Source organism: Kryptolebias marmoratus, linkage group LG18 (genome assembly GCF_001649575.2).
Source record: "Kryptolebias marmoratus isolate JLee-2015 linkage group LG18, ASM164957v2, whole genome shotgun sequence".
Taxonomy (NCBI): domain Eukaryota; kingdom Metazoa; phylum Chordata; class Actinopteri; order Cyprinodontiformes; family Rivulidae; genus Kryptolebias; species Kryptolebias marmoratus.
In genome coordinates this window covers 4,173,770-4,187,717 of record NC_051447.1, presented here as the reverse complement: position 1 = coordinate 4,187,717, position 13,948 = coordinate 4,173,770, and the positions used below count along the sequence as shown (strand labels likewise).

Here is a 13,948-nt window from a genome sequence, read left to right as displayed (position 1 = left end):
CAATGATTTTAGAAACTAAAGTCCTAAAATCCTGTAAGTGATCTTTTTAATTTCTTTATAGCAGAAACATTGACAAGTGGGAATGTTTCCTGACTGATTTCACCTCAGCTGTGTCACAAATCAACACTTTCAGCTGCAAACTGCATCCAACAAGACTTTCCTGAATGTGTCTCTGCTGCTCCATACCTATCCTGTGGAGGTTTATCTGTGGTTTCCAGCTGATATCCAGCAGTCTGCGCTGACGGTCGATCTCTTCCTCGTACTGGACGATGGTTTTTTCAAACTCTGTGAATATTTCTCCAGCAGCAGCAGTTAGTCGCTCGCTGATAAACTGTCTAAGAGACTGAACTGAAGACATTGTTACTGCAGAGACTCAAATATTCACCTCACACACACAAACCGACACATAAACCACCACAAACACACACACAGCTAACAATACTAACGCAGCTAGCGCTTTGTTTACTTCCGGTGGTGTCACACTGTGAAGCTCCGACTTTATGTCAATTTATTTTAGTTATTTATTATTTGGTAAATATTCACCCTATTTACCAAATGCAATGGATATAATCGATAAATCCTAAAATAGAAAGCAGTTCACCTCTAACACTACTTCAAATAATTGTGCGGCCTGATGTGATGATATTAACGGCCGCACTGGGCTAATGTCGGGGAATATATTCTGTCAGACGCGCGTTTCATTCAATTCCTCCAGATCACTTCTTCGTTTCATATTCAGGTTTATTCCCCTAAACATCCATGCTTCGAATTCACAGACTGACACAGACTGACCAGGTTAGTTTGATAAGTGACATTACATCCAAATTGCCATAAATACGGTCAACTGAAAAATGACAACCCCGACGCGCCCGACTTCCTCATTCAACAAAACAAGCCTCTTCTAGATCTGATAAAAGCGCCTCTGGCTTTGTTGTCATGGATTTTGTACAGTTCTAGCTGTAACATTGAACATTCTTTAGATTCTTCTTCAGATAATTTTGTATCTTTAGATAACATCATTATCCTGAAGATTATAAACATCTCTTTCCCTTTTTATCTTATGAGTTATTGTTTCAGGTATAGCAAGTTATCTGATTTTATATTTCATTAGTTCCCAATATTTACCATAATTTGTGAGGGCGTTGCTTTGGATCCAGTATTTATTAATGAGTTCTAGGGCTTCATTTTGAAAATCTTGATTTTGTAGCAAAGTTTTATTAAATTTCCAATAATCTTTTCGATGATTGTGGCAGATTAATTTTATGTTTGTTTTAATAGAAATGGGCTCGTAGTCTGTGAGAATAGAAGGTTCCATCTCCGAGTCCATCACTTTATCTGCAGTATCCGAAGAAATCAACCAGAAGTCTCTGTAAGACTTGTGATCTGTCCTTATTACTCCATGTGTAAAGACTTGAATCTAAATGTTTATTTCTCCATTTATCAGTTAGGCCCATTCTATTACAGGTAGGTTCTAAATTGGACGGTGTTCCTTTTCTCGGTGGCCGTCTGTCCACGCTCTCGTCCATCAGTGTTAAAATCTCCTCCCCATATAATTTTAGCTGCCGGAAAAAAGGATAATGTTGAATTGGTCCTGCTTTCCATCATTGAAAATAAGTTGATATTTTGTTTTTGCTTGTTGAAGCCATAAATATTTATTATTATAAATTGTGTCTGATCACTATCAACTACTAGAATAATCCCTCCACCATTGGTTTCTGTAAGTTGCTGTTTGATGCTTCCTCTGAATTTCCCTTGTAGAACTGCGACCCCTGCTGGCCTGTTGTTGCAGAAAGATGACCACATCTGTTTGCCCCATTGACTCTTCCAGAATGTTACATCTGTTCCTGTAGCATGTGTTTCTTGGATAAAATAAAAACCTGCTCCCTTATTTTGACAAAAAAAGAAACAAAGCTTTCCTCTGTACTTTATTTCTGATACCCCTGGCATTAATTGAAAGAATAGAAAGGCACATTAACTCACTAAAATGGTTTCAACGTGAACTGTACTGCATGAAAGTGCTGCATCAAACAAGTTTTCACCACTGTAAGGATGTTTTAAGCACACCAATGTTAACTGATTACCTTATAACAGTAGAACTGTATTTTTAACAATCTGTATAGCTTTATACTTTGATTTCTTTCTCATTAATTTAGGCTCTATTACACATATAATAGCCCTTTTCTCCTCTTTTCCCAGCCTGTTCTACAGCTGGCACCAACTTGCTGCAGGTTTCTCTGTCCGCTGCCGTCAGATCTTCTATGAAGCGGAGCCGGTTGCTCTTCAGTCTGATCAGGTTTGTTGTTTACCAAATTTATTAAAAATATATCAGATAAATCACATTTTTTTGTCCTTATTAATTCCACACAAGTACAAATGCAAGAGTTAGGTTTTTAAATGTTGTTTCAACAGAAACCATCTTTCACCTTCATCCACACTTTAACCAGCATACCAGTAATTAAATTTCTAGATCCATTTTCTGATTCTGCTGTGCAAACCCAGAATTCCCTCCTCTGTTTTTTAATAGTCTGAAGGAGATGCTGCCTTTACTGGATGTCTGTACTATAGATACAATACAGTAATAGTACTATATTTGGTAATAATAAAAACTGAATATTCCTGAGAGGGATTAGTTGGTGTTCATCAGTGGTTATTATCTCAAACCTGTACAGATTTAAAACATCTGGCCAAAGGGACAAATGTAGTAAAATACAGGATGCTTTACATTTTATAAGCCCATAAATCAAAATATAACTGCAAAAATTATTGATATGGTTACCGACCGTCATTCTGCAGTTGATTCACAAAATAATTCTTAAGCAGAAAACATTCAGAAAGTAGAACAATATGATTACAAATTTCCATTTATTTTCTAAACTCCAGAAATAAAGAAAAAAAACTTATTTGACGGAAAATTTTGCGAAAAACTGATTAGAAAAACATTTTGGCAACAATTATTCTATAAATGTCTGTTTTCCCCACATTCCTCTGGTGAATCCTACTTTACAAAACTCACAACTACATTACCCACAATGCCACAGTCTTAAAGGGATAACATTTTATACAAGTCTGAGTAAACTGAGCAACAGCTCAAAGCGAAAGCGACGGTTTAAACTTGTTTTACTTTCCAGACAAAACTTTCTCTCTGGTGTTCTAGGACTACAGTTTTAAACTCCTAAACTCAGAGAATTAACGTAACCCAAAGTCTGAGAAAGATACAAGAGTCACACGATCACACCCTCTAACGTCTGTGAGTTCTCATGTGTCTGATTAAATTACCTTTCTGGCTGAAACGTCTTGCACAGGTCTGACACTGGTAAGGCTTCTCACCTGTGTGAGTTCTCATGTGTTTAATCAAAACCGGTTTGGTAATAAAGCTTTTTTCACAAGTCTGACAACAAAAGGGCTTCTCGCCTGCATGAGCTCTCATGTGAGTGATCAAGTTACCTCTCTGAGAGAAATGTTTACCACAAATTTCACATGGATATGGCCTCTCTCCTGTGTGAGTTCTCATGTGGGATTTTAATGTTTTTCTATCACCAAATTTTTTTCCACAAGTCTGGCATCTATAAGGCCTTTCACCTGTGTGAGTTCTAATGTGGATTTTTAATGTTTTTCTGTAACCGTAACTTTTTCCACAGGTCTGACAAGAGAAAACCTTCTTTGCTGTACGAGTGTCTGTGTGTCTCTTTAATTTTGGACGGCCAACATTGTCTCTGCGACCTCTGGTTCGTGGAGTTCTCTTCACTTGTTTTAGCTCTCCATCTCTGCTGCGTCCAGGGTCTTCATTCCTGCTTTCCTCCCGATCTTGGTTCTCGGCTCCAGGAGCATTCTGAGAGAGAAGATGCTCCACATTTGGTTCCGGTTCCAAGTTGTTTCTTTCCTCATGATCTGGAGTCAGCGTAAACCTATCAGTCTCCTGCTTCGGTAAAAGCTGCTCTTCATCCTGTCTGATACAAAGTTCCTCTTCTTGAGGAAGTTCTGATTCCTCCTGTGGACGTTCGGGTTCCTGCTGTGGACTTCCGGGTTCTTCCTGAGGAAGATCTGGTTCTTTCTGTGGAGGTTCTGGTTCCTCCTGAGGAAGATCTGGTTCTTTCTGTGGAGGTTTTGGTTCCTCCTGAGGAAGTTCTGGTTCCTCCTGTGGACGTTCTGGTTCCTGCTGTGGACTTACACATTCTTCCCGAGGAAGTTCTGGTTCCTCCTGATCCAAAGTGGAGTTCCTCTCCTGGTTCCAGAGCTGCTGCTTAGTGAGAACCTCCTTCTCCTTCCAGACATAACGATGTGGGAGTTCTGGACAAACAGAAAAAAATGTAAAATAATGTGGCTTTAAAAAAAAACACTTCACTTTACCCATTTGATAAAAATGGTTTGGAAAAAGTTTTAGTTAAATTGTCAGTGAGTCTGATCTTTCCGTAGTTTAGAAACTTTACCACTTTGGATTTTCGAACCAAACTGAATAAAATTATGCAGACCATAAACATCAACCTCACAAAATTAGAGTACTTTGATAATAACATTAACAATAAAAGACAGGTGAGTTGTTTTAAACAGATTTACAAAAACAGCCTGTTTATCTAATGAGATCAAAACTAATGAGATGCTGTTAATGTTGTTCGCTGAGCCTCAAAGACAATAGATTAAATAATACATTGGAGCTTTTAAAGCTCGGGATAAAGAAACTATTCTGTTGTGGAAAACAGTCGTGCCTGGAAGCCTCAGAAACTTGAACAGTAAATCAGAACTAAAACCAATAAAGGGTGAAAATATATTGTATATAATGCCAATGTAGTATGTAGTGAAGTGTCTAGAGCAATATATTATATTCTTATATTTCCAACACCCTGACCTTCAAACAATAAACAGTCTGTAATAAAAGGTGTCATAAAGGTTATATTTAATCAACACAAAATGTATCAGCATTATTTCTGAAATGACAAATAAAAACTGCAGCAGCTCGCCACGAGTTCATCACAGAAAGTATTTACTCATATTTATACTTAATATAGAGTTACAAAGAACCCTGCACATCACCCGCCACCTTTAATGTCAGAGTTTTACAAAGTCTGACTTCATAGTTGGAGCCATTTTGGTGTTTCTGACAAGATCCATTTCCGGTGGTAATCTTGAATTGAGTTTATTTTTAAAGTTAGCTCACAAAGTCTTTTAACTTAAAAGTTAAAATTCCATTGTAAATCCTCAATATTTCCTCTGCTGCTCCTTACCTATCCTGTGGAGGTTTATCTGTGGTTTCCAGCTGATATCCAGCAGTCTGCGCTGACGGTCGATCTCTTCCTCGTACTGGACGATGGTTTTTTCAAACTCTGTGAATATTTCTCCAGCAGCAGCAGTTAGTCGCTCGCTGATAAACTGTCTAAGAGACTGAACTGAAGACATTGTTACTGCAGAGACTCAAATATTCACCTCACACACACAAACCGACACAGAGACCTAAATCCAACCAAAACCAACCAACTAAAATCTAAACTAAATAGTTTGCCAAAAACGAACAAAATGTTTTAGAAAAAGCAAACACAAAGAGAAGTTCTGTTAGGCTTCACCGGATGTTGCCGACAGCTTCTTCTTCTTCTTCTTATGGTGTTTAATGGTGGCTGGCAAACAACTTGTGGCGTGCATTACCACCACCTACTCGTATGGAGTGTGGCTCAAGATGGTTTAATTCCTATTGCTTATTTCTTTGTTTTACAGGAAACTCAAATTCTATTAAAGTTTTGTTTTTTTTCAAAAATGTTATTATAATTTGTATATGTTTGGTCCCCCAAGTTCCTTTGCAGTGTGTCTATTATATTCAGTTTTTCCTAATATTTTCAAACTGTCTTATCATAACTCTTCTTTCTTCTTCTTCTTCTTCACAATTTAAGACCAATTACGTTATTAAATACTGATTATAAAATTTTCATGTTAGTCTTTGCAAACAGATTAAAGCCAAACTTGCATCAAATTATCAGTGACACACAATCTGGCTTTATGAAGGGTATAGATCCATCCATGATAATATTCATCTTATAGAGGGTGATGGCTTTATTCTTTTCTTGGATTTTTACAAGGCTTTTGACTCCATCGGACACTCTTTTATTTACCACAGTTTGAGACTTTTTGGTTTCAGGACTAATTTTCTGAATACCATTGAAAGTCTTTATAAAAATACAATTTCATCAGCCTCTCTGCCAGGAGGAACTTCCCCGTGTTTTTTTTTTTGAATGGAGGGGGGTAAACAAGGTTGTCCTAGCACCCCTTTCTTCTTTATAATAGCTGCTGAAATGCTATATCTATTTTTATTAAAAACTCTAATATTGCTCCTATTAATATATTAGGAAAACAATTTAACTGTTAACTGATGATACCACTAATTTCATGAGCAATATAAATGAGACCCCTAAAATATTTCAAATAATTAATATTTTTTCAAAGGCTTCTGGTCTTGTGCTGAATTTTAGTAAATGTGAACTGATGTCAATTCATTATAATCATCTGACTGAATTTTATAACATCCCAATAAAAACATCTATAAAATATTTGGGTATATTTATCTTTAAAAATCTAGATGAAAATAAAAACTAAAATATATGGAAGGTGATTAAGAAATTTAATTTATGGTTATTAAGGGATACTAGTTTATTTGGAAGAATTTATTTAACCAAATTGGAATCCTTATCTAGATGTATCTATGAGGATGGAGGTCTTCAGACTGACTTTGATTTCATGAATGGTACTCTTAGAATAAATTGGTTAAAACTGTGTCTAAATTCTAATAATCTATGGTTTCATATTCCCAGGTCTGTATTTGATACAATGGGCGGTATCGATTTTATCCTGAAATGTGATTTTATGATTCAACGTCTCCCTGTTAAACTTTCACAGTTTCACCAGCAAGTGTTGTTATATTGGAAAATTTTGTACAATCATAATTTCACACTGCACAATTCACCCATATGGAATAATTGTTATATCACTGTAAAATACAAGTTGTTGTTTAATAAGGACTGAATGGAGAAAGGTATTTGGTCAATATTGCATTTAATCGATAGACATGGCCATCTTTTATCCTATAATGCTTTTTGTTGTAAATAAAATTTACAAACAAACCAAAAGACTTTTAGACTTATTGTTAATGCCATTCCTAAAGCTCTATTATGTTTGGTTGCAGGTGTTTTGGCTCAGTCAAATAACTGACTCTCTAAAATTCCCACTCTCAATATGTTTTCTGATAGAGACATAATATATAGCCTTATTCTGGAGTGGACAATCTAGATATGGACTTTCTTATTAACATTATTATCATCCTCAGGAAATTTTTAATTTATAAAGCCAAATTCCACAAAATCAAGCCAAAATTTTATGTATTGTATGACTTTCTCTTACTTCTCAAAGTCCTAAACAGAATGTAAAACAAAAAAGCACTCAAATTTCTCTCTTTATCTGAAGAATTTGATTTAACAGCTAAACCCTAGTCATTTTAGTTTTTTTTCATTACAAAATCCCTTTTGCGCTTTATAATTATGTATAATGTATAATTATGTAAAGCACCTTGAAATGCCTTGCTGCTGAAATATGCTATACAAATAAAATTTGATTGATTGATTGATCTTTGTTATACAAGTATTATGCCGTTTTGTCTGTAAAATCTTTGTTTTTTCTGTTCTGCTTTTCTTCTCTAAATAAAAAAAATAACACTATTAGATTTGTTGCAAATCTTCTTATATCTTTTTTTTAAGTTATATATTTACATTTTTAGATAATCACTTTCCACACAAACAAAAGTAAAGTAAAAAGTAAAAGTTCCCAAAACATAATCTATAAATAAGAAAATATTAAGACAATTTTACTCCTAGCTACGATGCTAATTAATGCTAGCATTATATGCTAAGCAACTGAGTTTGTTTTTTTCCTTAACTTTTCTGTTTAATTTTAAATGTTACGTGCCTTTAGAATAATAACCAATGATTAGTCACTTTGTCTATATAAGTAGTTTTCTCTCCGTTACTTGATTTTTAACTACAAAGTTAGGGTGTAATTAAATCAGAATGCCAGCAGGGGTCACTGTTGATTTCTACATTCTCTTTCTACATTTTATATTTGCAAATAAATTATTTGGCATTATTGTTTTAATTACACAAATGCATACATCAGTGCCATTTCAGTATGAGTACACAAAAAAATATTACTTCCTATTCAGAAAGAAAAATTAGAATTGATCTGCTGTGTGGAAATGTCTCATTTCGACAAGCTAACACAGACTCCAACGACCCTCAGGAAGGAGGGGGAGGAAGACTGATTTGCATTAGAGTTCAGCTTGCATAAACAAAGCAGCTCACTGTAGTTTTAAAGCTTGGATCTTCATGCTTTTAGGTTTTCAGTTTTCAGATGAGAAGCAAATGATCTTCAGCAAACAGGAAGTCCAAGTTTAAGTCCAAGTTTCTGTTTAAGTTTAAAAACTCTATGGTCTTTAATCTACACTAGACATTACAACTCAAAGTTTCCCATATGAAAATGCAAAGCTGAAGAAATTATTTGATTATTAACAAGACTGATATTATTAAAAAGCTTTTTTGTCAAAGAGCAACTCACTCTTATTAAAACATTTTCTTGAATCTGGATTTTTATTTCTTGGACAAACATCAAGTCAGAAACACTTTTTATTTACACAGATCCAGAGTTTATCAGAGATAATGAAAGGCTGAAAGGTTTTGTGACTGAAGAACAAATTCATAGAAAAAGCTTCAAGAACGCTGTGGTTACACCTGAAGCTTTACGTTTATTACACCTCGATGGGCCAAACATTTACGTCTGAAAATACTGAATAAAAAAAAGAAATTTTGTACAAAATTTAAGGGTCACATCTTTAGCAATTTAAAGGGTAAAAAAAGGAAACCGTCGTAATAAAAGCGACATCAGTCGTGTCCTCTACGACTCTTCTTGTGGCTCTTTTTAGAACTCCTGAGGGTGAAAGAAAACAGAAGAACTTATTAAAAACAACAAACTGTGATAATGACCTGCTTCGTCTAAAACTGTTAAAATAATGATTTGAGGAGCCACTCACTGAAGCTAAAGGGTAAGTTATTGTTCAGAATAAAAACAAGGGACAACTTGAGTTCAAAATTAGATTTTTTTTAAATGAAACTGATCTAAAATTATGTTAAATTTTATTTGAGTTGAGACTTTAAAACAATCTGACTCACCTCTCTGGAGACTTGGAGTGGCTGCGATGTCTGTGGCTTCTGTGGTGACCTGATGAACAAACAAGCAGTTAAAATCAAACATTTTTATCAGATATTTATTAACTAAACTAAACCAATTTCCTCTCTAACAGGAGACTGCTTCCTTTAGCTTCCAGCTACCTACCGGGGGATTTGGAGCGGTGCCGTCTGTCTCTGGACCGGCTGCGGTGTCTTCGGGGGCTCTTGCTGCGATGGCGGTCTCTGCGAGGCGACGGGCTGTTTACAGAAAAACAAGAACCAGTCAGAACCACACAGACGTTGTAGTTTTACCATCAGCTGTTTGTAAAATCAGTCGTACCTCCGTCTCTTCGGAGATCTGCTCCTCCTGAAAAACAAACCGGTTACTTTTTGGCAAACCAAAGACACCAAAGTTGTTCGCTCCGTCTACAAATAAAGTCCAAAACAAACCGTCTGGGCGAGCGGCTGCGTCTGTAGCGGGGTGACGGGGAGCGGCGAGGCCTGTCGTTGTCACGGTAACTACGCCTGTGAGGCTCGGGGCTGGGCAGCCTCTCCATCTGCCAACCAGGAAGAGAAAATTATCAAACCGATCAAACTAATCGTCTGATCATCTAAAGCTGGCGACGTTTTTCCTAATGACCAGATCAGAAACTTTCTGATGACCTGTACCTTCTCCTCTTCCTCATCTTCTTCCTCGCTGCTTTCCACTTCATCCAGGTCTTCCTCCAGAGCACTGATCCGCGGGTCCAACATCTCAGCCTCCTCCAGAACCTGCCTCTTCTGTAACACCGAAACAAACATTGTGTTCTGCTCAAACTAAAACAATCAGGCTCGTTCACGGCCGTAAATCAAACAGGAAATATAAAACCATTAACAACAGACGTTCACAGTTTGGTTAAAAAGTCCAGTTTTCTTTAATATTTTGCCTCCAAAGAGTCAGACTTTATTCTGTGATACTTTAAAGTGGTTTTGAGGTTTTGTTTCCAGCAGATGAACAGAATCTGACCAACACGTCTTTAAGACAGAAAAAAACCACCTGAATCCTGCCTGAGCAGTGACTAATCATTCAGCTCATGTTTACAGCCAACAGCTCTTTGGCTAAACTTTCTATCAAACTCTGACTCTTTGGTATTTTTCACAGAGTCAGCTAAAGAAATTGGAACAAAGACCTCAAAGATCCGAATTTACAATAGACTCTTTGCGAAGATATCTGTTGTGTTGGCACAATTCTGAGATTTGGGGACTGTTTTTATCATAATAAGTGATTTATTCAACAAAAACCTCTGGAAATGTTCAAGTGCGAGGACGGAAACGGAGAGAAAAAGGAACTGAATTCATAAAAAAATCTTCAGAACGAGTGATCGGCCTGACACGAAGACACGACCGCTTCGAAGCAGAGAACGATGAAGAACCGAGTCAAAGACTTTCACACACGGCTGTTGGAAACGTGGAGTTAACTCACCTGAAGCCGGGGCAGGATGATGTCACAGACCCTCTCTGCGTGAAGCAGCTCGTCGATAAACTCGTCAACGTGCATCAGCTCAAACTCTGCAGGAAAATTATTTAACACTCATCGTGAAATTCCTGCACCGAAGGATGAAATTAGCTGCTTTGCCTGAACTTCTGTGATGTTGGAAAATTCCCAGAGTAAAGCGGGACAACGAATTAGATTTCGCTGCTGCGACACGACAGGCTGACAACAAATTAAAATTCATGGTGACATCTGACGCAGCTCACCTCCGTTTCTGTTCTGACATTTGATCTTTCTGTAGTCGTTGTACAGCGGCTCCAGGTATTTGTAGCAGTCCACCGCCGTGCCAGTCAACCTCATGTACATGGCTCCCAGCAGACGGACGTACCTGAGCGAACAGAGGAGGAACGCCATCTGCTCAGCTCGACAGTCTCTGCCGTTTCAGACAATTATGAGGACATTCCTGACGAAAACGCCTGCTGCGACGTCTTCATATATGATGCAATAAATACCTTTAGTAATCAGCTTCTACAGACAAAAATCTTATTTTCTGTCAAACTGTTATATGTGGATTTTTAGATTGTGTTTCTAAGACGGACCGCTGGGAGCAGCCGATTTAAATTTTTGACACTTTTGTTACGTGTCAACATGGCTGTGATTCATCCATTCATTTTAAAAGCCTTTTTATGCTTCAATTTGTTTTCTAATTACAGTTTTCTTGGCTTTTTTCTTCTTTGAAGTACTCCTTAAGGTGGATGATTTACAGATAAATGAGGATGTTTTGTGTTTAGTAACTAAAACAGTCCCGTCAGGATCGACATCTTTCTCAGAAGGAAACTCACTTAAAATCCTCGTTTTTAATGAACTCAACAATGATGTCCTTCTCCGGTTGGATTTGAAGCATCTTCAGCGTGAGGCAGAGGAAAGGAGTCGGTTTGATGTTCCCACCGTAGACTCCTCCAATGAACTTCAGCTCCATGGCTTTGTCCACCACCAGCTCAGCTGCGAACAGGAGAAACAACACCGAAACAACTTGATCACACCGAGCTCAAGGTGTTCTGAATAACAGGAATAAAGTCTGTGACCAAACAAGAAACAAACAGCTGATGTAAAACCAAAGTAAATGAATTAATTTTAGTGATTTTAGTCATCAAATGTGTACAAGTAAAACTCTAACTGGAAACAAAAGCAGCAAATTTAGAAAACAATCACGAGCTCATTTAATCATTCTCATAAATAAATGAGTAATACAGTTTTAAAAACGTCATAGTTTTGCTTTTTTTAATTAAACCAAAAAGATCAAACTTCTAAACTTCTTACCAGGGTCATTTGGGAATTAAATACACTTTTAAATGACTGTTTTACACATTTCAAATGTTAACAACGTTGTGTTGAAATCTTCAGTCATTAAATGTTATTTGTTATCTGTTTTTTATATTATCTTCTTATTTAAATTAGCCGTCCTGAAGCTAACAGGCTAACATGCTAAAAGACACGGACCGGTGAGACCGAAGCACTCCTCCTTCCAGTATTTGGACTCGTAGATTCGGGTCCGGATGATTTTCTCCACCAAGTACTGCGGATTGGTTCCGTGGATGCTGTTGGCATCCTTCACGGTTCTGTTTGCCATCTGAACCAAACCGAATCTACTAGCATGGAAAAACAGCGACGAGCTGCGAGCAGACAGCGGAAACGATAAGTAACGTTTCCGGTTCGACTTCAGAATAAAAGCCCAAGCTCTATAAACACCTCGCGCCAAACTACCAAAAAACACCAAAAGTAAAAGAAGAAGAGGAGCTGAATTGCTTCAGTTTTCTCTTATGCACCGTGTTGTATCATCGTTCTTTTCTGGACATATCAGAAGTGTTGGCTGTTAGTAGAGAACATCCGAAGAGCTGTTCCAACCAATGACTTATATGGAGTATATAAGGATATATAAGTCATTGGTTTCAACGGTTCAAACCCGGAAGTGTAGCTTGCATCTGCCCCTGAGACATTGCCTCAGCTCGTCGGGACCTGGGTTAACCAGGTCTCCTTGGGCTTTTATTTTTATAATCCACTTCCGCTTTTTGGCAAGGAATTTGCATATTAACTAAATATTAACTAAATATATCTAGTTTGCAAACTAAATATTTAGGTCCGAGCTAAATATTTAGTTAGCAAATTAAATATATAGTTTTGAAATTAAATATTTAGCTTTAAAAATAAAAAATTAGGTCCGAAATAAATATTTAGTAAACAAATTAAATGTTTAGTTTAAGAATTAAATATTTAGCTCGGACATAAACATTTAGTTTGTAAACTAAATATTTAGTGTATTTAGTTCGGAACTATGACAATGTCTGAATAACATGGCTAAATAAACCAAAATATTATTTTTAACTGTGCAACTTTACAAACAGAACCACATAGATACCTATGTCAGTTCTCGACTCGAGGGAGTTCTGTCTGTTAAGTTCTGTAACGTCTACCTGTGTCAGTTGAACAGTTTTATTCTGTACTGGCAAAATTTTGTTTTGGTGTTCTTGTGTGGCCTAGTGGTTACGAGCACTGAAGATAACAAACACTGACTTCTACTCAGCTGACCCCGGTTCGATCCCCGCTCAAAGCTCAAGATGTCTGATACTCTCTCACCGCCTCCTGTCTCAGTCACACCTTCTGCTGATGGGAGGGAGGTGCTCCTCAGGGTTCGACCCCTGATTCCAACTGTACTAAAGCCACAACCAGCCTTACTCCTGTTAATGTCTTTGTTGTCTTCCTCGGAAGAAAATTGATTTGCACCAAATCAGCTGCTCAGAAAATAAAAGGAGTTTATGTTAATGCGTTAACATGGCATTGAGATGATCGAGTCAGAAAATTGGTTTATACAGTCTGACACAAAGTTCCTTCCTTCCAAAGTCGCGTACTGCGCCCTTCGTGACTTCTCGCTTCCAGGATCGCGCTCTTCGTGACTTCTCGGTTCCGTGCCACGACGGATCGCGTACTGCTGGATTACTGAAAAAATCGCGTACTGAAAATCCTTCTGAGTTTCTCTGATACTCCAGCAACGTAAGGAATGACAATGTTCTTTCTTCTGTTCTTCATCAAAAAAGCTCTCCAAAGATGTGGGTATCCCAATTGGGCCTTTGTCAAGTCAGCTAGGAAATCCACTAAACACACCAGGGAACAGAACCAGGAGAAGAACAGAAGAAAGAACATTGTCATTCCTTACGTTGCTGGAGTATCCGAGAAACTCAGAAGGATTTTCTCCAAACACAACATCCCAGTACATTTCAAACCCAACAAG

The 13,948-nt window shown here is 37.3% G+C and overlaps 3 protein-coding genes and 1 long non-coding RNA gene across 8 annotated transcripts in view; 1 reads left to right on the top strand and 3 right to left on the bottom strand.

Moving 5' to 3' along the window:
- Nucleotides 1-874, bottom strand: part of LOC108247555 (zinc finger protein 2 homolog) — a 461,981-nt gene extending 461,107 nt beyond the window's left edge. The window contains exon 1 of one of the 4 annotated variants that reach the window (XM_037981252.1): nucleotides 187-874. In XM_037981252.1, the coding sequence (XP_037837180.1) occupies nucleotides 187-358 (172 nt within the window). In that variant the 5' untranslated portion in view covers nucleotides 359-874. The remainder of the gene's footprint in view (nucleotides 1-186) is intronic. The other 3 variants (XM_037981254.1, XM_037981251.1, XM_037981253.1) reach the window with 3 other exon arrangements.
- Nucleotides 1-10,343, top strand: part of LOC119617941 — a 12,347-nt gene extending 2,004 nt beyond the window's left edge. For both annotated transcript variants that reach the window (XR_005234426.1, XR_005234425.1), the window contains one exon: nucleotides 9,326-10,343. This is a non-coding gene — a long non-coding RNA (uncharacterized LOC119617941). The remainder of the gene's footprint in view (nucleotides 1-9,325) is intronic.
- On the bottom strand, nucleotides 2,844-5,440 carry LOC108248676 (zinc finger protein 768-like). The gene is made up of 2 exons (XM_017437606.3): nucleotides 5,220-5,440; nucleotides 2,844-4,287 (listed from the first exon to the last, which is right to left on the bottom strand). Exons 1-2 carry the CDS (start codon nucleotides 5,389-5,391, stop codon nucleotides 3,239-3,241), a joined length of 1,221 nt encoding a protein of 406 aa, XP_017293095.1. The 5' UTR covers nucleotides 5,392-5,440; the 3' UTR covers nucleotides 2,844-3,238.
- On the bottom strand, nucleotides 8,597-12,366 carry prpf38a (pre-mRNA processing factor 38A). Its single transcript, XM_017437607.3, has 10 exons — nucleotides 12,163-12,366; nucleotides 11,505-11,664; nucleotides 10,929-11,050; nucleotides 10,654-10,739; nucleotides 9,861-9,971; nucleotides 9,642-9,748; nucleotides 9,532-9,558; nucleotides 9,358-9,449; nucleotides 9,195-9,243; nucleotides 8,597-8,952 (listed from the first exon to the last, which is right to left on the bottom strand). Exons 1-10 carry the CDS (start codon nucleotides 12,290-12,292, stop codon nucleotides 8,907-8,909), a joined length of 930 nt encoding a protein of 309 aa, XP_017293096.1. The 5' UTR covers nucleotides 12,293-12,366; the 3' UTR covers nucleotides 8,597-8,906.
- Between the last annotated feature and the right edge of the window lie 1,582 nt (nucleotides 12,367-13,948).

Coding starts and splice junctions, on each gene's coding strand:
- LOC108248676 (XM_017437606.3), bottom strand. CDS start 5,391: ATGTCTTCAGTTCAGTCTCTTAGACAGTTTATCAGCGAGCGACTAACT. Junction 4,288..5,219: donor GATAAACCTCCACAGGATAG/GTAAGGAGCAGC, acceptor CTGTTTGTCCAG/AACTCCCACATCGTTATGTC.
- prpf38a (XM_017437607.3), bottom strand. CDS start 12,292: ATGGCAAACAGAACCGTGAAGGATGCCAACAGCATCCACGGAACCAAT. Junction 9,749..9,860: donor AAGATGAGGAAGAGGAGAAG/GTACAGGTCATC, acceptor CCTGGTTGGCAG/ATGGAGAGGCTGCCCAGCCC. Junction 9,244..9,357: donor GCACCGCTCCAAATCCCCCG/GTAGGTAGCTGG, acceptor TTTGTTCATCAG/GTCACCACAGAAGCCACAGA.